Source organism: Syngnathus acus, chromosome 9, assembly GCF_901709675.1.
Source record: "Syngnathus acus chromosome 9, fSynAcu1.2, whole genome shotgun sequence".
Classification (NCBI taxonomy): Eukaryota; Metazoa; Chordata; class Actinopteri; order Syngnathiformes; family Syngnathidae; genus Syngnathus; species Syngnathus acus.
Genome location: NC_051094.1, coordinates 18,115,902 through 18,141,518, shown reverse-complemented (window position 1 = coordinate 18,141,518; position 25,617 = coordinate 18,115,902). Strand labels below are relative to the sequence as shown.

General features: G+C 44.4%; 1 protein-coding gene and 1 long non-coding RNA gene across 6 annotated transcripts in view; one reads left to right on the top strand and one right to left on the bottom strand.

Moving 5' to 3' along the window:
- Window positions 1-2,238: 2,238 nt before the first annotated feature.
- LOC119127568 lies at window positions 2,239-12,205 on the top strand. The gene is made up of 3 exons (XR_005098853.1): window positions 2,239-2,251; window positions 8,434-8,438; window positions 12,015-12,205. It is a non-coding gene; the product is annotated as an uncharacterized LOC119127568 (long non-coding RNA).
- The window catches only part of gtf2h2 (general transcription factor IIH, polypeptide 2), a 92,159-nt gene continuing 69,332 nt past the window's right edge, over window positions 2,791-25,617 (bottom strand). For all 5 annotated transcript variants that reach the window (XM_037259534.1, XM_037259529.1, XM_037259533.1 and 2 more), the window contains 5 exons: window positions 24,140-24,203; window positions 23,857-23,960; window positions 23,286-23,388; window positions 6,025-6,064; window positions 2,791-3,915 (listed from right to left, as the gene is read on the bottom strand). In XM_037259534.1, the coding sequence (XP_037115429.1) occupies window positions 3,805-3,915; window positions 6,025-6,064; window positions 23,286-23,388; window positions 23,857-23,960; window positions 24,140-24,203 (422 nt within the window). In that variant the 3' untranslated portion in view covers window positions 2,791-3,804. The remainder of the gene's footprint in view (window positions 3,916-6,024; window positions 6,065-23,285; window positions 23,389-23,856; window positions 23,961-24,139; window positions 24,204-25,617) is intronic.

The window sequence follows — 25,617 nt, the reverse complement described above, 5'->3', positions numbered from 1 at the left end:
ACAGGGTTGAAAAGAACGGCGGAGAGAGACGGAGATGAGAGAAATGGGAGTCACCCGAAAGCTAAGACAAGGAAATATGACAAAGCGTACGTAGCACTCGGTTTCAGTGTGACTACGGTGGTAGACGAGGAAAGACCGGTGTGTTTACTGTGCCTTAAACTGTTGGCAGTGGACAGTATGAAGCAAAAAATATTAAGGCGGCACTTAAAGACATTGCACACCAATCGCGCTGATAAGATTCTTAAGTTTTTTCAGCGAAACTTGCTGAATATTGGCAACAATCTCAGTGAAAAAAAAAAAAACAGCATCGCAGAAGAGCTGATACCACCTGCAGCCATGGAAATGGTCTCAGTCATGCTGGCTCATTTTGATTAAAAAAAAAAAAAAAACAGCACAAATATCCATCCATCCGTCCATCTGCTTATGCTTATCCGGGGTCGGGTCGCGGGGGCAGCAGCTTTAGGGGGGACTCCCAGACTTCCCTCTCCCCAGCCACTTTGTCCAGCTCATCCCGGGGGATCCCAAGGCGTTCCCAGGCCAGCTGAGAGACATAGTCTCTCCAGCGCGTCCTGGGTCGTCCACGGGGTCTCCTGCCGGTGGGACATGCCCGGAACACCTCCCCAGGGAGGGGTCCAGGGGGCATCCTGGTGAGATGCCCCAGCCACCTCATCTGGCTCCTCTCAACGTGGAGGAGCAGCGGCTCTCGTCCGAGTCTCTCCCGGAAGATCGAGCTTCTCACCCTATCTCTAAGGGAGAGCCCGGACACCCTGCGGAGGAAACTCATTTCGGCCGCTTGTATCCGGGATCTTGTTCTTTCGGTCACGACCCATAGCTCGTGACTATAGGTGAGGGTAGGAGCGTAGATTGACCGGTAAGTTGAGAGCTTTGCCTTTTGGCTCAGCTCTCTCTTCACCACGACGGACCGGCACAGAGTACGCATTACAGCCGTAGCTGCACCGAGACGCCTGTTGATCTCACGCTCCATCCTGCCCTCGGTCATGAACAAGACCCCAAGATACTTAAACTCCTCCACTTGGGGCAGGATCTCATCCCCGATCCGGAGAGGGCATTCCACCCTTTTCCGACTGAGGACCATGGACTCAGATTTGGAGGTGCTGATCCTCATCCCGACCACTTCACACTCGGCTGTGAACCGCTTCAGTGAGAGCTGGATCATCACGGCTTGAAGAAGCCAACAGCACCACATCGTCTGCAAAAAGCAGAAATGCAATACTGAGGTCCCCAAACCGGACACCTTCAACACCTCGGCTGCGCCTAGAAATTCTGTCCATAAAAGTTATGAACAGAATCAGTGACAAAGGGCAGCCTTGGCAGAGTCCAACCCTCACTGGAAATGAATCCGACTTACTGCCGGAAATGCGGACCAAGCTCTGGCATCGATGATACAGGGACCGAACCGCCTTTATCAGTTGGTTCGGCACCCCGTACTCCTGAAGCACCCTCCACAGAACTTCCCGAGGGACACGGTCGAACGCCTTCTCCAAGTCCACAAAACACATGTGGACTGGTTGAGCGAACTCCCATGCACCCTCGAGGATCCTGCCGTGGGTATAGAGCTTGTCCACTGTTCCACGGCCAGGACAAAAACCACACTGCTCCTCCTGAATCCGAGATTTGACCTCCCGACAGACCCTCCTCTCCAGCACCCCTGAATAGACCTTACCAGGGAGGCTGAGGAGTGTGATTCCTCTTTAGATGGAACACACCCTCTGGTCCCCCTTCTTAAAGAGGGGAACCGCCACCCCAGTCTGCCAATCCAGAGGCACCGTCCCCGATGTCCCCGCAATATTGTAGAGGCGTGTCAGCCAGGACAGCCCACAACATCCAGTGGAATAATTGGACCCGTAACTGACGATGAGCCCGACGTCAGCACTGCATGTACTTCCGGAATGAGCAGCGGCGTTTTTTTAAGTGTCACAGAGGACGAAGATTTCAATGGATTTAATGATTTGGAGTGACACGGATGGTTTGATAATCGTGTTATTTATGTTATAGTTATTTGAACAACTGTTTATATGTTACATCAGGCACATTCTGAGTTCCTCGTTTGTTTATGTAACATTGGCATACTATATTGTTTAGCCTGTTGTTGCCTATTCATGTCTGTTCTTGGTGTTGGATTAAGTCAAATAAAGTCCCCCCCAAAAATGCGATTTGTACTCCGGTGCGATTTATACCATTATTCCAGCTCAGGAGATCCATATCTTATGATACATTTGGGGAAGTGCCTGTTCCTGCCGCAAGGGGATCTGCAACTCGCTCTCGTTTATGTATTATACGCTCAGCAATTACATTCCACAACCACAATATTATTTATGTACCATATTTTCTGGACTATAAGTCGCTCCGGAGTACAAATCGCACCAGCCATAAAATGCAAACTAAAGAAGAAAAAAACATATATGTTATAAGTAGTACTGTATGTAGTAATATAGATTGTGTGTCTGGCAGTGAAAACCTTGTTTGTATTTGGGACGGGACTAGATAAGCAGAATTACTTCAACCCGCATCCCTTTTCGACAAGTCATGTAAAACAAAATGTGAAATGAAGTTGTAGTGTTAGGGTTAGGGTGTGTTGTACTTGCCTAAATAAAAAAAATCTAATTTAAACAAAAAATGGCCGCATTGCTAAGTGGATTAGGTCCCTTAAATCCCCACTTAAGGCCCACATCCTAAACGCACCACACCACACGACACTGGTCTGAACACATCATCACATCGGTACGAGGTTGAAAAAAAAAAACATCTGAAAATCAGACTGCACCAAACTCAAAGAAATTAAACCATTTCCACTTTATTCATTGTAATTGACGTCACATCACACTAACAGTCATTGCGATGGTTTCTAGATGCACTGTTGTACGGAAGCTCAGATGAAAGGTTTTAACAACAGGCAGGTATACCGTAACTGTTAGTGAACTAATGGCCAAATCAGCCATTCAAAGTTTTTATATTACACACGCGCACGTACGCGCAGACACGCACGCGCACACACACACACGCACACTAAGTGTGCCACCCACAAGACCCCGGACAAACATATGAATGGACTAGTGCTGCATTTGAGGAGAGTGACAAGTTGGACCTACCAAACGTCCAACTTGGAAAAGCGCACTACTTTGAACTCGGGTGTAGGAGTTGCAAACTTGAAGAAAAAAAAAAGACCCAGAGTTCACCGACAAACTACAATGTGAATCACTCAACAATGGCGACCACGTGGAGATGCAGTCCGTGAATGGCAAAATCTAAGTTACAACATCATTAACATATATTTAGCTTTATTTATAATACTAATTTAGTCATTGAAAATAACTGCACAAGACAAAAGGTGACAAAATGTGGTCTGTACTGACTACATGACGGCAAGTAAGAGGCATAGTTAGTCCATTCATATAAATGTCCGTAAACAGGACAGGAGTGATTTTGGGGGATTTTCCTGTCAGGGGTCACGACAGCAAGTTACTAGCATGATTTGTTTGGCACAGTTTTTGTGTCAGATTTACTAATGTAAACTATACCCTTTAATCAACATCAAATATTAAAAATTGCTTTAAAGAACAACTTCATCCAAGTACAAGGTTCGTGTGTTTGGGGCGCAGCCAAAGATGTTTTAGATCACCAAAGAACCCACCACTTAAATGCTGCAAAGTATACTACTGTACTCATTTTATGGGGCTCCTATCGGTCATGGTCTTTGTACATATCTTATCGGGCTCCTCTTGATCATGATCTATTACAATTATCATAAATTCTTTCCTTCTCTTTTCTCCTCTAGGTGTGGTTTTAAGGGGTGCGCTGACAGTGAACACAACCAGGGCAGCAGTGTAGTGTATCATGAATGAAGTGATCGCACTCCACACAAAATGCACTGCGACAGGATGGGCAGGTGAACATCTAGAAACAGAAGAGAAATACAGCAAGTTTAAAATACTGCAACAAACATTTACAGATTTTAATGAGAAATAATATACCCTATATTATTGTTATTATATGTATTAGTTGCATTATGTTTTCTGTATCATTTGTCAGTAATCTTAATGTAAGACCAAGATACAAGTACTACATCCACTTGAAGTTTTGAAAGGATTTTTATAATGGTGAAAAAGAATGTCCAAACCTAACCTAATGTGAACATTTACTAGTTAAAGCAACTTCGCAACGCTTTAGGTTTAGAAAAGGTGCTGATTAATGCGAAAGGCTATCTATTTAATACACATTTATTAAATAACTTAATCTGTTCTCGTGATTTTGGAGTGTCAATATTGAAAGAGGGTCTGTCAATCCGTCAGTGATGACGTGCTCCTTCTCTGTCACACTGTCTGTATCAAACAGGTGCGGCACATAATCAGCCCCGCATGCGTAATAAATAAACCCAAGTCGAGATCCTACGTTCAATGTACAAGGAGTAAATAATAAATCCAAGTCACGTTGAATGGAGGTCCAAGGAATAAATAACAAATTAATATGAGACCTTGTTGATCGTGTCATCTACACTCAGACAGAGAGAGCTCGTCATTGACAACAACATTGAGAGACCTTTTTTTCAATATTGACACTGCAAAATTGCGAGAATAACTCGTTGGAATCAGGTGTAGACAACACTGGGCATGCTGAACGAGGTGGCGCAGCAACGCACTGTGATGGCGGCGCCTACAAGTTGGCAGGCAGCGGGCTTTGTTTTTGTGCGGCTGCTTTTCAATGACAGATTGACGAACCTTTCGTCAATATTGACGCTGCAAAATTGGGAAAATAAATGTTGTCTACTGCCTGGACTGTGTGGATTTTGGGTACATCGAGGAATTAGGTGCTGTGGCAGCAATGGCGATGAGCTTGCTCGGCGGCCTGCCTGGTGTACAGTGGACTTTTTCTCTCATAAGTCATCTATTGAAAATATTAAAATCACCTAGTGAAAATAATATCACGTAGTGAAAGTAAAGTTTTCCATTCATAGGCAAGCAATCTGGCTATCCACTCAAGAGCAGGTAGGTGAAAGGGATCCTGTCAACTACATGACATCACTCGTTACAACATGGCGCCATTAAAGGTAGAGAGGGGGAGTATTTTGGCAAATACGAGACTACACACAAAAATGGGGACACCAAATATTGATCAAATCTTACATGATTGGTCAATTTCCTCAGCAGGACCTCAATGTGGAACCATTATTGCTTCCTTTCTCCAGCAAGACCTCAATGTGGGACCTCCATAGCTGCCCTGTAAGAGAGCCAGGGTCCGGACAGACAGCTGTTTCCGGCTTGGCAAACCTGTCCATCATTCTATTGCCTTGCCTTCCCTGAAGTCAGTGTCCTCGCCACTATGTTTTTGTATTTTATTCTACCTTGTTTAGCACATCCTGCATTATTATTATTATTCTGTACTTGTGACACGGGGAAAACTGTTGGCACTCTTGTTGCGTCAATAAAATGGGTCTTGTGTCTTCCAACAGGATAAAATCACAAACACATGGCTAACAAAGGGTAAAGAACAAACTGATGGACAACTCAGAGGAGCCCTGATTTAAAAAAAAACAATTGGACATCAGTCAAAGAAGTTGAAAAATACAGTCTGGAGAAGTTGTGGTCATAAATGAGAGTTGCAGAAATAGTTTGATTACAGTAATTGCATCAAAAGGTTGTGCAGTAAAATACTGCATTGAACAGTTAAGGGTACGAAGATGTGACTTTTGGCTTTTCCCTGTCAGGGAATCGCCACAGTTAAGTCCCTTGCATGATTTGCGGAGCACAGATTTTATTCCGCCATACCTGATGGAACCCAGCCTTTCTTATCCAGGAATTGGTGCGCTTACCAGGAACCAAACCTGCGTCATCCGCATAATAGGTAGTAGCATGTACTGACGATGACACTAGAAGTGCTACTCATTAATATTAAGGCTCAGGATACATGGGTTAATTATCAAATTTGAATTATGCTATTGTCCTGAGGCAACTTCATAGTAACTACAACAGAAATACAGAGCTGATATAATAAACAGGCAGCACTTACCCTTTTATCTTTTAATTCTCCTTGACAAGACTCACAGAACCTGAAATCAGAGCAGGATTAAGATTGTTGTATTTTCACAAAATTCTACATAGCAGATTAAAAAGGTAAGAACAGTACAAAGCATAGACAATGACACTAAATGCATACCAATGTCGCAACAAATCTACGGATCCGTTCAGTACGATGGAATGAAAAATGTGAAAAATGCTAGTGGAAGTTTATAGTACAAGATTGCTGATACGCTTATTTCACTGTCAAAGAGCCAACCAATCATCATGCAGAAACTGAGCGTGCAGTCTATCTATCTATCTGCTCTAGAGTCGCAATGTTGTCAATGATATATGCACAGGAGAGTGGGGTAATTTGCCAAGGGGCAAGTAGTGCCACCCCTGTTTTCCAGAAAACCATAGAAGAAGTTGGTCATGTGACCACCTATTTTTGAAGGGGCATCCATTTCACTCATCCTGCAGAGAAGGGCGACACATGGCTTGAGAGGTAAGCACATTTAAGTTAAAAAACAATTGTTTGCCCTCAAAAGTAAAATTTCTATGATTAAGGTTTTTTGATTGCTGTGTTTGAACAATTATAAACAACTTTGAAAACAGTTCACACATGTTTTAGTGCTTTAGTAAGCTACAGCATGAGTCCATAGAGTTAGCATGATGCTTGCTCAAATGATGCATTTTTTTCAAAATGGTGGGTCTGGTGTAATTTGTTCCAAAGGGCCTGGGGTAAGTTGTGCCACAAAAGAAACAGGCTGAAAAGAAGAAAATGAGTGAAAATAAGAAGGGGAGCCTGAAAGGGTCAAAGCAAAACAAATCCAAAAAGAAAGTGCACCCCAGTAGCTCAGAAGAGAGTGACGTTCCGCTTCCACTTAGTGATGTCATTGAATAGTGAAGGAATGGGTTCGAAATACAAAAAGTCCTGCCTAGCTACAAAAACAGATATGCTCAAACCTCATTGAATAAAGTACATAAGCAGACAAGTATATTCACATATTAAAGCAATAAAAGAAACATTTTAAGCATATAATTATACCTACACACCAAATCAATAAAGCAGACATAACTAGACATTTTTGATAGGGGGTAATGACAAAGGTTTTTATAACTTTATGATCTGATATTTATTTCTGAGCACTTTGAAATAACGAATGTTTTTTGATATATTGCCTGAATAGCTTAATGACCCTTAAGAAACTGTTTAATGCATGCCTGATGATTTTCTAAATCACGGACACTGCCAAAGTCGTCTAAAAATGTTCAGTACTTGATTGTATCTTATGTTTTGACTAATGCTAGACAGCAGTTTTCGATTACTACTGAACATTCTGGACAGAGGGAAATATTTTGCCTAACAAAGAAAAGATATGGTTGAAAGCATGATTAAACTAAGAATATGATGACGTAAGCAAGTACATGGAGTAACAAAAGAACGAACAAACAAAAACATGGTAAGTGGTGAATACAAACTTTGCATAGTCAGGGAACATTAATAAATTGATGATGTCACAGCCAAAAGCTCACATAATTCCGTACAAAATGACAAAATTGAAAGAATGATGAATAGGCGGTTTGCGACATTGGGCGATAGCGTCTTGTCAGCTTTTCTGGACCTAATGGGCCCCCGTAGTCACAGTCGGCATTCATTAAAAAGCCAGCAAAACCAATCGCTCTGCCCTGTGTTCATCGTCATATATTCGTTTAGCTGTGCATTTTTTCCTTGCCATTTTGAGAGCCAAATTGACACTCCTCAAATGGGTTTGTCCCTCCTCCTTTGCGGGATTTCACCTCACGCGCATGCGCGTTTGACCAAAATACCATATTGAACTCAAGCGAAGCAAATCCGCACGAAAAATAAACACAAATGTTGATATGAACGTAAAAGAGCCGCATGAAACCAGCCAAAGAGCCGCATGCGGCTCGCGAGCCGCGGGTTGGCCACCCCTGCATTATTATGTCACGCACCAACATGATAATGACAAATTGACTCCTACAGTACTAAAACCACAGACCAAAGACCACATTTTCAACAATGAACATTGTGTGCATTGTCTCACACAGACAAACTCTCAGTTCAACAAATTCCACAAACAAAAACATAAGTTTTTTCACTTACTATGTGTGGCGGGACAGACCATTCGTTTTAGTTTGTTGTTTTCAGGAGACAAGATTTCAATAACGTCACTGAGGCATATTTTAACGAACTCCACTTCATTGTATGGCTTTTTAGCTCGTGCAATGTTCCAAGCCAGTTGAAACAATGCAAGTGTGACAGTCTCTGAGTGCTTCGTAATTTTTTTGAAAAACTGTACCTATTTTTCTGCCTGACTTTTCAAAGTGTCCAAACTTGTGCTTGCGAAATTCAGTCCCTTTTGCAAAGTCCTTATCGATATTGGCATGAAGTGAGCTGAAGTGGCGCTGAACATTTGAAGCTTTTAAATGCGCTAATGACGTCCAACATATCAGGCAGAATGGCTTGCCATTACGTTCAACAAAAAACAACTTTAACTCTGTTAAAAACGTCCTGTGGTCATCGTCATATATTCGTTTAGCTGTGCATTTTTTCCTTGCCATTTTGGCCGGGTTGGCCACCCCTGGAATAATGTCACACAATAAATTTGGCTGAGCAGAGGGGTGTGTGTGTGTGTGTGTGTGTGCGTGTTTGTGTGTGTGTGTGTGGGGGGGGGGGGGGGGGGTTCATGTGTGCTCATGTGTATGATGTGGCTCTTTGCGATGACACAGTAAAAAATGTGGCTCTTAGTCTCTGAGTTGTAAGATGACGCTGCTCTCGAGCCATGCCCATCTGAAGCAGTTCCTGATCCCGTTCGACTTGTCTATTTCCCTGGCACGATCCTCGTCTTTTTTCTCTAAAACGTTCGCCATGCTGGCTAAAACAAATGAGTAGGCAAATGATGTGACGAAAGTAGCGCCAAAATGCTGCCGAAAAAAAGGTGGCTGTTGTCGCAATACTGCTGCCAGCCGCCCCCCCATATAAAAACGATTTTCTCAACGGATCTACACGGTTCACGAAAATGATACTCCCGATGGAAAAAAACACGGAAATCCGCGGATCCGCGGAAGATTCTCATCCCTGCTACTTACCCCACTCTCCCCTAGCTATTTCACCACATCCTGCATGCATACTCAGGTCAGGTCAGGTATGGGGGCACGCACCCCTGCATTACCCCAGTATCAACCGAGAAGAAGTCAGAGCCTCACAGCACTCTCAGTACCGGAATACAGAGCCAAGGTGAAGCAGATGGGATCCCCCAGAGCTCTAGGAGTCTCCACAGGGCGTCTCAACTAACCGAGTCAAACGGCTTCTTGAAGTCGATATAGGCTGCTAGCAGCTTTCTATCGAATTCACAGGGGCGCTCTGTCAGGACGCAAAGAGCGAGGATACGGTTGACGATGGATCTCTTTGGCGTGAAGCCGGATTGCTCAGGTCGCTGGTGCTCTAGGAAGTGGTGGCGCATCCTGTTCAGAAGTACATGGGCGAAGACTTTGCAAGGCACTGAGAGAAGGGTAACCGCCCGATAGTTCCCGGATGTCGCACTTCCCCTTCCAGATCGGAACAACATTTCCGGTCGGTTGGAACGACACCCGAGCTCCACACAGAGCAGAGCAGGGAGTGCAACCCTTCGAGGGCGGACTCCCACCCTGCCTTGAGCATCTCCGCGTAGACACCACAGTTCCCCGGCACCCCCAGCTGGCCCAGGGCCTTTTGGACTTCCTCGAGGCTGGGCACATCAGTGCTGATAGGGGGGGAAAGGCGCTGTGGCCTGGATACCGTCTGTGGATATCTTGCGGCTGGGGGCGTCGACTCGATACAACCCCTGAAAGTACTCAACCCAGCGCTTCAGTCTGTCCTCTTTGGCAGGACTGTACCATCTGCATCACTGAGCTTCGCGGCCGGGGTCCGGCCAACAAAGTTCCCGGATCGTCTTGTAAGCCGGACGAGCATCATCTGTAGTCAGGTGATGCTCGACCGTCTCACAGAGACCCCGGACCCGCTCCTTCTGATCTCGTCGCGCAGCCCGAACAGCTGCCTGTAGCGATCGGCGTGCCCATTGAGCCTGGCAGTGCGGCACTCGTCGACAATGTTTGCTGTCTCGACGGGTAGGCCACTCCGACGTCTCCTGGGCAACTCAGGCATGCCCTCCCTGGCAGCCCCCAGGATTGACTCTGAACCCTTCCCACAGCACCTGTGGATACCCCGGGGAGCCCAGCCCCCCAAGCCTCCCAGCCAGACTCTCGACGTACGCCACAGCCAAGTCAGGCTCCCATAGCCGGCCGACGTTCGGCCTTACTTGGCCAGGCACCGCCCTTCTCGGGGCCTCGAGACGGAGCTGTAGCGTAGCAACGAGGAGCCGGTGGTCATTATTGAAGAACTGAGCACCCCGGAACACCAGACAGGGCCGCAGCAGGGACCATCGACCACCCACGAGAACGTGGTCGATCTCCTTCGTGGTGTGGTATTAGAATATCAAGTCCAACACCACTGATCCGGCCCCGCATCAGGGAGGAGTTGGTGTCGCGTTCCCTGTCGGGGAATGTTCCAGAGCCGTGAGGACAGATGCTCGCCCCTGAGCCACTCCTGGAGGTGCCTGTGACAGCATTGAAGTCCCCAAGGACAATCAGGTGGTGCTCACTCTAACTTATTTTGCAAGAACCACACGGGAGACAGTATGCCTTTTGAACACTTGCAAGTGGAGAGCTTGTTCGTTACTGTGCATACAGCGATGATCGAACGAAGTCTGACTTTGGATTATTGCAAGAGAGTATTTATTGAGAGAAAGCAGGGTGGGGTGAGAGTGGTCAGGATGGGGGTGAACCCCTGGCCTCTGGTCAAAGCATAGCAGGGGGTACTTTACGACGTTGGGGGAAACAGAACTTAGATTGCTTCCTCAGCAGCTGGTCAATCAGTTCAAAGGATCTTAGCACTTTGTTCTCCTACTTTGTTAAGACAGGATAAATTTGGTTAATTATTACAGGTTACATTCCAACATAAGCATAGGATCAAACTAATCTATCAACCCTAACATATCCCTCCTGTTTATCATATGATTATGTCACCCCGATTAACAAACATAAGCAAGAAAATATAATGAAGATAGAAAAATAAAAACACAGAAACATCATTGTATTCATTACTTGTGAGGCATTTTCAATGGTCAAATCATCACATTTCTGCGAAAAATGTTCAGCTAATCAGCATTATCGCAATCTTCTGTCCGCAGCGCATTAAAATCATCACATTCAACATGTCTGAGATGTTGTATTCACACTTCAGCTACGGTAGAAGACACAGATCTGGATACAGCTGACTTCAAACAGGAGATAACACAGGTCGTAAATGAGCACAACAATCGTAGGAGTCACAAGTATCAACAGCAGTTGCCACCAAGCGCCAGAGAATAGCCATGAAAAGAAATCCCATTGATGTGGGATCTTGTCCTCCAACATGGCCTGCTGTAAATTCAAGTAAGTGAGTTCACGGCGTCGTTGATGTGTCATTAACTCCTGGAATGTATGTGCAACCGGAAGTCCCAATAATGTGGCACACGCCACCTTGCTCTGCAGTCATCCAGTCCAGTACCATCCTGTTTTGCAAGACCATTAGTCCAATAGCCTGAATCTCTCTGTTTTGTTCATCATTGACTTGCAGCAAGAGATTCAAAAAGGATTGAAAACGATAGTTCAGTGTCTCGATGAAGAGTTATTGTTTTCCAACTCCGCTCCAAGGAAAAAGCGCATGAACGACTTTGTCTCCGGCAGACCACACTTTGTGGCTCTCAGGGACATTCGCACCCCAGACGGGGTAATGTGGGTTCGTAGGCTGCAACAGCCCTGCGTCGACGTCCAGAAGAGTTGTGTGCTGTCATCAGCTGATGATGTTGTATACTGTAGGTGTGGTCGGTCACCCACACGTGTACACGCTCGTCTCCAGTTGGCGAGCAGCATCGGACAACTCTTGTGACCACAAAGCCACAAACCATTTTGAATGAAGTAGGTCCCGTCCGATGGTGCAGCCATGTTGGCAGGAGAGCCCTTACGCCTTGAAATGGCTCTCCCATCCTGGCACTCAGCGGTGATGTCCAAAGCTCCCATCCAGTTTCCTCCTGGAGAGCAGTCGTTAATGCATTCGTGTGTTTCATTTTCTTGGATGAAACACGTGTAGTCCATTTCAGGGAGCCTTTTTGTTTAGGCCACTTGCGGTATCTTTCGTCCTTCAACAGTCACATTAAGATTAATCCAAGAGTTCGATCACAGGTTCCTTTCTGTGAGTCCAGGACGGTAGAGGTCGCATCACTGACTGTGACAGCACGGTGTTGAAATCCAACCCCTCCCACAGAGGCCATGAATTTCGCTTCAGTGACAGTCATTGTTCTGGCCTCCAGGTGAACTTGCGTGGAGGAAGGGGGGGTTTGGAACACACATAGCATCCCTCCTGTGTGTGGGATCTCACAGTGAACGTCACACCCAGGTACCAAGTGTTGGTTTCATGTGAGTGTCGGATTTTCCCCCCCCAGGGAAACGTACTCGGTCCGGTTCGAGAGGTAGGACTGAAGCCAGGTTAGAGCAGTGCCAGAGAATCCAGTGGAGTGAAGTTGGTTAAGGAGGATATTGTGGTGGACAGTGTCAAATGCAGCGGACAGATCCAACAGGATGAGAAGTGACGGGGAGCCTGCATCGGCAGCCATGAGAAGGTCGTTGGTGACCCTAACAAGTGCTGTTTCAGTGCTGTGGCCAGAGCGAAACCCGGATTGAAATTTCTCAGCAATGTTATTGCGGGTGAGATGAGTGTGAAGTTGGGCAGCTACCACTTTTTCCAGAACCTTGGAGAGGAACGGGAGGTTAGATATTGGTCTGTAGTTGGCAAGGTTGTCCGGGTCAAGTGAGGGTTTTTTGAGCAGGGGGGTAATAATGGCAGTCTTCAATGCAGCGGGTACAGAGCCAGACTGGAGTGAGAGGTTGATGACATTGGTTATTAGGGGACTAATGGCTGAGGTTTGTTGTTTAATGAGGGCTGTGGGGAAAGGGTCCAGGGCACATGTGGAGGGTTTCATCTTTTTGATGATGTCTTCTACCTCCGACTGCAAGATAGGGGAGAAGCAGCGGAGAGGCTGGACTGTCCCGGGTGGAAGGAAGGGGGGAGGAGGTGAAGTGGTGGGGCAAGAAGAGGAGAGGAGCTGGGTGCGGATGTTGTCAACCTTAGCGGTAAAGAAGGTCATAAAGCTATTGGACACTACCTCTGAGGATTCTGTTGGAGTGGTGGGTTGGGGTTTGAGAAAGTGGTTGATGGTTGAAAAGAGCTGTTTTGAATTTCCAGGGGTATTGTTTATGATATTGGAATAGAACTGGGCACGTGCAGTCCCAAGGGCTTTTGAGTAGGCCTTCTGATGTTCTTTGTAGGCCTGTTTGTGCACGGTCAGTCCTGAGGCTTTAAGACGACGCTCCAGGATGCGTCCAGTTGACTTCATCAGACGCAGCTCACTGGTGTACCAGGGGGCTGAGCGTGAAAAGGTGACTGTTTTGGTTTTTTGGGGGGCGTGGATACTTAGAAGTTTGGCCAAAGAGTTATTGTAATGGTCCACTGCCTTGCTGACTGATGTAAAGGTTGCAGAGGAGGAGGAGAGAAGCTGGAGGTCCTGTGCTATAGTGTCTTGGTTGATGTTTTTGAAATTTCTGAATGAGATTTGCCGCTTGGGTTTGGAGTGGGGGTGTGGGAAAGGAAGTTCCATTTGAATAAGTTTGTGGTCAGACACACCGACCTCATGAACTTGCAGGTTGCTTATGGCCGATGAGGAGATGACAAGGTCAAGTGTATGCCCTTTGTCATGTGTGGGGACATTTACATGTTGGGTGAGGTGTAAACAGTCCAATAGTTGCAACAGGTCAGAGGCAGGGGGGCGTCGACATGGATGTTAACATCACCTAATATGATTAGATTAGAGGAAGTGGAGGTACAGAGGGTAGTGAGTAGATCGTGTAGTTCTGGAATGAAAGAGGAGTTTGGTTTAGGAGGGCGGTAAATAAGTAAAACGGTGATAGGATATGGAGGTTTACATTTGAATGCAAGGGATTTGAATGAGGAGTGATCAGGTAGAGGGAGGGGGGACAGCTCTAGATCAAGACGGTGGAGTACAGCCAGGCCACCGCCACGGCCAGTGCTGCGAGGTTTAGTTATGTATTTATAACCAGAGGGACAGGCTTCATTGAGGGATTGATAGACATCGGGTGGTTGCCAGGTTTCAGTCAGGCACATTATGTCTAAGCCTTTGTCCAGGATGAGGTCGTGAATAAATGATGATTTACGGGTGAGTGCTTGGATGTTGAGGAGATCCATTTTGATTGTGGCTGTGGGGCTGTGTTTAGGTAGGGGGCGAAGTAGAGAGAAATCCACTCCACGTTTTCTGTGCCACATGCAGTGCAGTCCACTCTGTGTTGGAGTGAAATCCACTCCGTGTTGGTGTCCGTCCCGTGCTGGAGAAATTAACACTCCGTGTTTTCCCGGCAACCCGGTGTCCGTCTTGTGTCGGAGTCCGCTCCGTGTAGGAGTGAAGTGCGCACCATGTTTTCCAGGCCACCTGGAGTACTGCAGCCCCGCATGGTTGCTACAATAAGATCCAAGTGCGCCAGGTATCTGATGACGTGTTGTACATGCGACGGGGTGTCGGGCGGAGGAGGAGCAGATGAATGGTACAGTGTTATGGACGGGTTGGGAGAAAACAAAGTTACGACGGGTGCTTCTGTGGATGTAACGTGGTCTGCGGAGAAGTCCGAGTTGTTTGATGACTGAGACACACCCTGGAATGGTGTGATTACTCAGCTCCAGCAAGCGGGGGATGGAGTAAGTTAACATAGTGCCGGTTGGAGAACACTGAACTTGAGTGTTAGCCATTGGCTAGGCTAGCCAGGATGCCTTGGCGGGGGGTGGTGGGGTGGGCGCGCCGTAGTAGGCAGCCAGCTCTGTGGAGGTTCGCCGCGGTTCGCCGCGGTCCAGGCGCACTGCACACTAAAACTAGAAGCTAAAAGCTAAACTTTAATAATGGCTAAAAAATAAATAAATAAAAACACTAAAACTAAACTAATTCTAAACTAATTCTGGTGGAGAAGCGGCGAACAATCAGCGCCGGCGTCCTCTCCCCAGATTACTTCCGCCTTGGTCCACACGCAGCCGTCAAATCAATCAGTCCATAGCACGCTTCAACCACAACGCAACAGAGGATCCACCTGGCATGTGGAGCCCCGTTGCTACTTGGATGGCAGAGACACTGATATTTCCCATTGCCTAGTCAGAGTGGGGATCTTATGGATTCTTCACCAACATTGAGACGCCCCGCCTTAAACGATGAGGCCCCTTTGTAGTCAAACTTCCCCCCACTCCGAAAATGGGGTCCAGCACTCTCTGTAACTTCCAGTGGCTGAGGTGAAACCAGCTGGGCCGTCAGCAATTTTTACTGCGGTGGGGGTAGTCTTGGAATGGTCCCTCCCACCATGGCTGGCCCAGTTTGTCCTTGTTGACGACCTTCATGTCGTCCCAGTCTCCTGGCTTGGAGCGGTTGTTGACCTGTGGGGAAGAAAGATCAGGCGGCAGTAAATTTGCATTTGACATCTTTCAGTTTGAGTGCTCTGCCAAGGACTGTTCTTTGTCTGCTTCTTGCAAATGTTGTATCATTCACTAGTCAATTTTATTGCCCTTTTGAACAAATAGGAGTGTTTGCGAGAAGAGTTTGAGCACTTCCTAATGATTCCTCCTAACCAAAGACCATTTATGACAGGGGCTATCCCATTTATTGCCTCCTGTTTTAAAGGATATTGCTTAACTCTTGGACGCCACTCTGATCTTGGTTTGATCTGTACTGGGGGAATGGACGTTAAAAGTCCTACATCAGATGGGCCCTTTGTCCACAGTTTTTCAGGACGCCCAGCCAATTCCCCCTCCTCCTTTTCATTCAAACAAGTGTTGATTAGCCAGGGAAGCGCATAAGCGCGTGCCCTTCCAACAGCTACACCACTTCCTCATAGCTTATTTAGTCACTTTTCAATCATCTTCCGATTGCTTCAAGCAAAAGTTTGAACATTTTGAGAAAATTTTAACTTAATGGTATGACCCCAAATGTATTAGAGAATCCATATGTCGTAATCCATATGTTGTATTATTATTATCTTTCACTATCTGTCCTACTCCCTCCCTCCTTCTGAGGCTTGGCGACGCCCATGCCTCACACCTTGACAAACTTTTTGGGAGGATGTGTTCTTTACTACATATGATTCTACCATCATTTAATTTGACTTTCTTTCCAAAATGCTTCTTAGTTTCCCAGTTCACACATCTTCTGCATGTGTTACTGGTTCTCCAGTTTTTTGTCTGTAGTTAATTATCAATCCAAAAGCAACTTTTTTTTTTCTTAGCATTTAACTTACTCAAAATCACTCTTTCTTCAAAGTTGCTCTACTAATTTCCCATAGTAGTCTCCAGCAACTTCAACCGTTCAACCTGTATTTTCCTTTCATTCAGGCAATCATTCAACCTTGCTCATTTGCATCTCACACACAGTCTCCAAAAAGGAGTCTTTCTATCACATCGGTCCCAATTTATCCAAGCTCTCCACACAACAATCATATATTATTCTCAACTCAAGGTTCCTGATAGAACAATCCACCAATCCCAAAAAAACTCAACACACAAAAACTGCTGGCAAATTAATCAAAATTTTTTATTTGTTTGTTTTTTAAATTTAACTCAGTCTCTCGGATTTTAACTCACATATAGAAGTTTGTATAATCGTATAACACAACCAATCAATTATTCCTATTAAATCAAGCATTGCAATGTCTTAAATTCACAATTTTGCCTCATCCAATTCCTGAAAGCATGTTCTGTCGTTTTTTCTTTTTTTTTTACTTTCGAATTTCTCATGAGGGCTCGACACTAATGTGCACTAGTGTGGATCAGTTTCTGCCCGCAAACAGATTTCTCTCTTTTCCTCTCGTTTTTATTTTTCAAATGTTTTTCTGTTTTGCGGTGCAAATTGGATAGACCACAGTCTAGCAAATTTCTTTGCACACAAGTTTAGCCAATTTCATCATTTTAACACATACGCACACACATGCACAGCTCTCGCGTGCGAAGGTGGGGGCCCGGCACCAATGATTCGTCACAGGCTGGCCATTTCCTGCAATCGATCATGAAGCTGGTTTCCCGCCCACGCACGCGAGGACAGCACATTCTAATTCTTTATTTATATTTTAGAAGCAATTTGCATTTCTTTACCACTTGATTTGCAAATTTTAACTTTAGTGTGGACACACAATTTCATCTCTGGTCATTTGTCATTGGGCATACAAACAGCATTGTCATACTTCTTGTATGTACAGGAGCTCTAGTAATCTAAAAAATGTTCCAATAATCTGACAATGACATGTTTTGCTGTCATATGGGGGAGGCTTCAGGTCTTTTAAATTTGGATACGTGATTTGCATAGGAGCGGAAGCTCCTCTTGCCCCTTTGCTTGAGCCGCGGGTTGAGCTGCGGCCTTGCACCTGCGCACTGGGGCCTTATTGTGTTCTGGTCTGACAAACACTTGTGACCTCATCACTTTTCATCTTTCTATGTGTTGTCTCTTGAATTTGTTCTCTTCTCTCTTGTGAAGCTTTCAATCACACTCTAGCACATTTCAATTCTCTCTCTTTTCTTTCCTTTCTCAGTTACTTTTCTTCCCAGCCACACTCTCCTCCAAAACTTCTACCACTTCTTCCACATTTCAACTTTCCTTCTACTCCATACTTTTTCTTCCACTTCGGCATGTATCGCATACAATTAAGAAATCTACTCGCCATATACTTCTCATCTCCTACAAGAGCCCCTTTATTAGGAGATTTGCAGTTTACATTTCCCATCTTAATTTGATATTTTAGTTTTTACAATTTTTTTTCAAGTTTTTTTTCTTTGAGGATCCTCAATGCAGGTTTAAATTGACCTTTCAACAAATTTCTTGCCTGTGTTATTTGCTAGTACTGCTCTTTAGTCAATTTGTCCTACCAGTCACACTCTACCACACAAATTTCAGGCAAACCGTATGGAAAAACGGTAAAAAAAAAATCTACGCCCTTCTTCAATTAAGAAAAAGAAGCTCTGTTTTTTCTCGCCCGTTCCTTCCACTGTGACTCGAACCCAAGCTGTTCATTGGCTCGGAAAAACAGACAAAGAAAAATATACGCACTTCTTCGATGAACGAAAAAGAAGCTCTGCTTTTCTTAGCCTGTTCCTTCCACTGGGACTTGAACCCAAGCTATATCTCGTGCACTTTTACGCGTTTCACCACAACTTTTACTTTAGGGCTTTTACTTACTTGTCCCCTGGTTCTTTGCACTTCCGGATCCCGTCAATCCACTGTTGTCAGACGAAGTTAGACCTAAGATGCTGGCCCAGCGTAGAATTTTCTTCCCAGGTCTTTCTTTTCCAGGTCCTCCTAATGGACGCTGGCTTGTCGACAATGCAGCATGTCGTCCTCCGTCCACCGGCAGTGGGTATGTGAGGGATCCCGGTCACGGCACCTCAATCTTAGAGTGGTGCTCACTCCAACTTATTTTGCAAGAACCACACGGGAGACAGTATGCCTTTTGAACACTTGCAAGTGGAGAGCTCGTTCGTCACTGTGCATACAGCGATGATCGAACGAAGTCTGACTTTGGATTCTAGCAAGAGAGTATTTATTGAGAGAAAGCAGGGTGGGGGTGAGAGTGGTCAGGATGGGGGTGAAACCCTGGCCTCTGGTCAAAGCATAGCAGGGGGTACTTTACGACGTTGGGGGAAACAGAACAACTTAGATTGCTCCCTCTGCAGCTGGTCAATCAGTTCAAAAGATCTTAGCACTTTCTTCTACTACTTTGTTAAGACAGGATAGGTTTGGTTAATTATTACAGGTTACATTCCAACATAAGCATAGGATCAAACTAATCTATCAACCCTAACAACCGCCGAGTTGAGCTCGGCATAGAAGGCTTCCTATGTGGAGAGTTCACACACCCCGGTGGGAGCTTATACTGCGACGAACGACACCATGCCCAAAGAGTGAGTGAGGCGCAGTCGCATAATACGCTCCGAGACCGGCGTAACTCCCTTCACCTGCAAGACCACTCGGTCGGCCACCACCAAGGCCAACCCCTGGAGGTGCCGGCCGTCGCTCCGGTCCGACCAGTAGTAGGTGTAACCACCCACTCTGGTTTTGGCCGAACGAGGCCGCCTCACCTCAGAGAAGGCCGCCACCATGATGCACAACCTGCGGAGTTCTGCAGACAAGCAAGGCACGTCTTCCTTGGGCGAGAGCACGTTCCAAGCGGCTGCACGGATCGGACGCCTCAGGGTCAACCGAAGGCTTCGCGATCCTGTGTGCGACTCCTCAGCACCGCCGCAACGCAACACCGCACCCACACCAGCCTTGCTGCTCCGAGGTTTCCCCCCAATCAGGTTGCAGGGGTTCCTGAAGGCTTTGATCCGCCGCCTTCATTCGGCGCTAGAGTTTGACGTCAGAGGTACTCCCTCGGAGCGGGTTTGGAAATGGCTTTTGTTGTTTTGTTCCGAGAAGTTTAGGGTATATGTGGGGGTGCAAGCACCAGCCCCTGACGCTGGGGTGCTAAAAGGCCCAGCTCTCTTTCCAGTCCCGAGGAACCGCCCCAACCCACATGCATACAGTACAATCACAAATATTTACAAAAGTATATTTTACCAAATGTGTATATTTTAGAAAATATGCAAGCTGTACAAAATTAACAAGACAGTTTAATATACAACAAAGATACATTCTCTACAAACGACAACTGAACATCACACATTACCACCCTGTTCACAATAACCAAAGCATCATATAGATTTTGGAATTGGACCCACGCAAAAGGCGCACCTTATTAAGAGGCGCACCTTAAGGTTTTTGAGAAAATTATAGCCTTTTATGGTGCGGAAAATACGGTACTATGAATTATTGTGGGAAAATGTATTTTTCATGTTTGGAAATGTTATTTTTAAATGTTTATAATTATGTTTCAGCTCATCGAAGTAAAATTTTGAGGCATTGTAACCAGATGCATCAAATATAATAATCAAAAGACATACGTATGTGGAAGTTGATTTCATCCGCCCCAAATGTTTTTGTTCAAAAGGAACAATAAAGGCTAAATTTTCAAAGAATTTGAATTTTCTGTCAACTATTTCACTGTGGGCAGAATTATTATGCAAATTGCATTTTTGAGGATTAATTTTGTTTTTGAACAACTACAGTGCTCTCAGTCAACCAAAATGTTGATAAACCGTAAACTTGAATATTTAATTTCGTTTTGTGTACACCCAGTGTTGACAAAATGACAATAAAGTTTGTCTAAGTCTAAGTAAGTCTAAGTTAAGAGAGTCAAAGTGAGATTCTGTCTATCTTGGGAAAATTCCTGTGTGCGCACAATTATTAGGCAACTATTAGTGTGCAGAATTATTACGCAACTAAAGTAAAATCAGATATTTTCCCTATTTGGTTTTTATTCATTCGTTAAAGTGAGAATAAAAAACTAACAACTCAAAATTTAGTGACCGCTATAGCTATCCTTCTTTTTAATAACAGTTACTATAAGACTTCCATCCATGGAGTTTGCCAGCTTCTTGATCTGTTGAAGATGAACTTTTTGTGCAGCAACAACCAAAGCCTCCCAGACATTGTTCACAAAGGTGTACGGTTTTCCTTCAGCATTAATCTCCCATTTAGGAAGGGCCCACAAGTTCTCAATAGAATTTAGGTCAGGTGAAGAAGGGGGCCACACCATTATTGTATCATCTTTAAGGCCTTTACTGGCAAGCCACACAGTGGAGTACTTTGATGCATGTGATGGAGTATTGTCCTGCATAAAAATCAAGGTCTTCTTGCAAGAAAAAAAACTTTTACCATACCACTTTTACCGTACCACTGCTTGAAGAAAGTGTCTTTAGAAAACTGGCAGTTGGTTAATTTGAATTAATTTTTGTTTTAATTTTAGAGTTAATTCTAAGTCGACCTTTAACTCAAAAAGGTCCAACCAGCTCATCTTAAATAATACCAGCCAATACCAGTGCCCCGCCTCCACCTTGCTGCTGTCTGATTGACAGCTCCGGCGCGCTCCTTTAAGTTTGCCTCGCATCGGACAAGTAGCCGTTACGCAGCGGCACGGCGACTAACGGTTGCCAGCAAATGTATTTTGTTGTCTCGATCGATAACTTATGTTTGGTGTGTTGCTGAGAGTATTTCATTTATGGTTATTTATTCTTATTTTTCTTGCCAATAAAGCAATCAAAACTGAACCACGTCTTCCCTCCTGTGTTCTGACCGACACCCGGGGGGCGAAATGAGCATAACCATCCAAGCCAACCCCCTATACAGACCTCAGGCTCCCCAACAATAGCGGTAGCAGTTTGCATTATTTTATTGCAATGTTTTTCCTTCTTCAGATTTGTTTGACAGTTAGACTTCACTTTGATGGTTAATGCAGTTATTGCAATTTTGTTGTTTTATCACAGTAGATTGGTTTATTTACATTTCAAAAACCAGAAGCCATTCATTTACAAATGTGATTTCACTTTAAAACATATTTAAATGTTCAGATATTAAGATGTGATAGACAGTTTTTGCATTATTTGAATGAGGCAAAATAACATGCTTTTTCTCTCGAATACATTTTTATAATCATTTGTTTCAGATGTAATTATTTTCTGTATAAAAATTAAATTTGGTGTTCAAAAAGTCTTTTTTCAAACTTGAGTCTTGAAAAAGAGGGGGTCGCCTTATAATCGGGGTTGTCTTATATTCGGGCCAATACGGTAAATTAATTTGTTTTCTCAATATTCTATACACAACACCCGACAGTCTAATGACATTATGGAAATGTATTTGCAGAGATTTCTGCAAAAGTATTAAATATAGAAACCATGAGCTCATGTCCGGGGTATTCACAAAATTGCAAAATGCAAAATTTAGTTGATTTACATTGAGCTTAATTAGTATTGTTCATTGGTAATTTGTACATTTATTGGTAAGAGGAAACTCACTCTCGTTTGCTTTGCTCAAAATGGACATTGCAAAGTACATACGGCTTGCGAAAATCTTTACCACAAGCTTCACTTGTTTCATTCACAGGAACAGTAACCAATGTAGTAACTGCATGGCCCCAAAAAAGTGTAATGAAGAAGCAACTACACAGGGCAGAACTAGGCTGTTTTGGGGTTGAACAGATACAATGGAAAAGCAGCTCGAGAGCAGCGGTCCCCAATCACCGGGCCGCGGACCGGTACCGGTCCATGGGTCATTTGGTACCGGACCACACAGAAAAAATAATATATATATTTTTTTTATCAATGATCAATTAATTCAGGTCAAGACGCTCATCCCGGTCACGTAACATGTTTCCCCAGTCGAGCTCACAAAGCTAGCAAATATAAGTACGAATTTATTTTGAAAAATATAAAAAAATTGGGGATTCTCTCCCAATTACATCCGTCGGTGCATCTGTGCTTCTTGACACAGGTTAATTCAGGTCAAAACGCTCGTCCCGGTCACGTGACATGTTACCCCAGTGAACCCCGCGAAGCTAGCAAAAATGAGTACGAAAAAGAAATGTTTGGAAAACTTCTTTGGAAAGAGGAAAAGGCCCAATGTGGAGACAGAAGAAGAGGCTACAACTTCCAAGAAAAAGAAAGATGGATTAAAATCAAGGCAGAATATCCCGAGATCGCCACAAAAGCGCTGAAAACCCTGCTTCTCTTTCCAACATCCTATTTTTGTGAAGCGGGATTTTCTGCGGTTACAGCGACCAAAACAAAGCTACGGAGCAGATACTTAATGGTGAGTTTTATTTTTATGGGGTTTGTACTTGTTTTTATGCCAGTCGTATCGTTTTATTTCAAGATTCAAGAATTTTTATTGGTCATGTTTGAGCATTTCATCATATTTATATATTTCAAATAAATGTATTTATTTATTTATTTATTTATTTATATATTTATATAAAGGCCGGTCCGTGAAACTATTGTCTGACATGTAACCGGTCTGTGGCACAAAAAAGGTTGGGGACCGCTGCTCTAGAGCGCATCCCAGCACTCCTATTTTGGTTCACACTGAATAACCGAACAGTACCAGACAAAGCCTCTGTGTTGGAGTTTGGGAACAACATACACAGCTTCTCAAAGAGGGTGAATAGAAATACCGGTATTAACTGTGGCACTAACATTTAGTAACTAACCTTTTTTCTGGGGTGTTTTCGACTGGTGTTTCAATGAAGACATGTAGAGGAAAGAGGTGGTGAAAGGATCTGGCGAGGTGTGGGGCTGACACAAGAGTCAAACCTTGGAGACAAAATAACATGACATAAAACTATTGTGCTTCTTTTAAGCCTAAACATATTTAAAGCAATATATACGTGGCTATAGTGGAATCACTAAAGTCAAACACCCTAAAATTGGTGGAGTTCGGAATTTTACCCAGTACCAAGTCCATGACCAAACTGGGCGCAAGCGCCAAAGTCTTCTTTTTCTGAAGACTACCACTAAGGTTACTAGTGATGGCAATAAAGGAAGCAGTAATGACAACCATCAAAGGCAGCATGTGTTCCAATGCTGCCTGCCAACAGACACATAACAAGCCGTTATTATCACTGGAAATACCATTTTGTTTTTACTTTGGTCATTGGACACTGCGATTTTATAAGGCAAAAGCAGCATGCAGGCTTAGCATTAACATTAGCATTCTTACTGTCTCGTCATTATAAAATTGAAATCATGAACCTAATAACACATAGCTTCAGCCAGACATACCACAGACTTTACATTCCACTGGAAGCTCCAAGTACTTTGCATGGCACTGCGGACACAAATACCCTCCCAAAGAGAGACCTGGATCATTGGTGCCATCTAACAGACTGTAAGACAAACAACTGACATTACAAGATTTTAAATTCTGGTGAAAAGGTACGTTAACTACACAAAGTCAGACCCTGAATTAGAACATAGCTATAGTTTTGGGGGCAATAAATGAATGTTTTTTGATGGGTACAGTACATGCTCTCTTGTATTATCTTGTTTCAAGTGGTTTACTTACGCCATGCTGAAAGAGGGTTTGGCGTTCTGATCAGTCGAAGAGCTAAAGGTATGCTGGGGGAACCCTGATTAAAGAAAGGAAAAAAATTAAATGATAATGTTAAAAAAATATTCAGTTCATCAAGGTGTCATCATCATTAACATCATATCAGATTATTTGTTATTTTTAAGACTTAAGTGCCCAATGTGGTGCCCTGGCTAGGATTTTAAACGACTGGCTTTGGGCCTGAGGAAGTACAGTACATTGCCCTTTCTTGCACAAAGCGTCCACATGCGCAGACCAGTCAAGTTTGTCGTCCAGCAACACTCCAAGACATTTACAGGTCTGCACTATCTCCACACAGTCTCCATTGATAGTCACTGGCTCAGAACGAGGCCTGGGCCTCCTGAAGTCCACCGCTATTTTCCTGGACTTGGCGGTGTTTAGGTACAGGTGGTTGGAGCCACTGTCCCATCGAATAACAGATTCAGAGATCATTCAGACAAAATATCCAATAGGTTCCCCTCCAGACCTGCAGGGGGCAGAGAAAATAACAGCTACATCACTATTCACCAAACTTCCTGTCAGATGCCAGGGAATGGCCATATTGCCTACAGACCAGTATAAGAGCTGGGTAACAAAGAAGGGAAGGCCTGTTCGTGAAAGAAAGAAAACTTAAACAGAGAATGCAAAGAAAATAAAAACACAAAGCGACTCCTCAGTTCCTGGTTACGCACAACTGGTTATCAACCTGACTAATCACCCTCTCATTAATTGTGAAATAAACTGCAAAAGGAAAAAGAAAAGAGGAAGATCTGAGTTGTTTTTGCATTCTAAAGACCAAGGCCCTTTTTCAAGTTTGGGCAAAGAACTAAGAAAAATCAGGACAGCTTGACAGTTGATAACCAGCGTGGCAGCAAAGACAAAGGATAAACGGCCTTAAGTCAACGCAGTCAACGCAAAGAACTGCGAGTATGCCGGAAGAACCCAGTGGTAAAACAATCAAGCAGCTGAAGCAGGAGAGAACCTCAGCTAAAATTGCTTTCTCCAAGCAGGCCAACTTCCTAAACAGCTGTTGGACACCTGACAAGGTCAGAATTGCAAAAGGAATTCAAAGTTCTCAGTTCACTTGCACGGGATGTTAACAGTACCAATGACAGCTATGAACTCGGCCTACTGGCTGAACTGGAAGAAGTGACATTGGATAAGCAGAAACAGATGGACCTGGCAAAGACCATAGAGGACTGCAACATCAGCCTGAACAAAGTTAGGTGAACAGTTCAGTCCAACCTCTGGTCCAGGTATGGGGAAAGTGAGCTGATGTTTGCAATTGAGGAGGCAGAATCAATGACAGCTATGAACTCGGCCTACTGGGTGAACTGGAAGAAGTGACATTGGATAAGCAGCAACAGATGGACCTGGCAAAGACCATAGAGGACTGCAACATCAGACTGAACAAAGTTGGGTGAACACTGCAGTCCAAACTCTGGTCCAGGTAT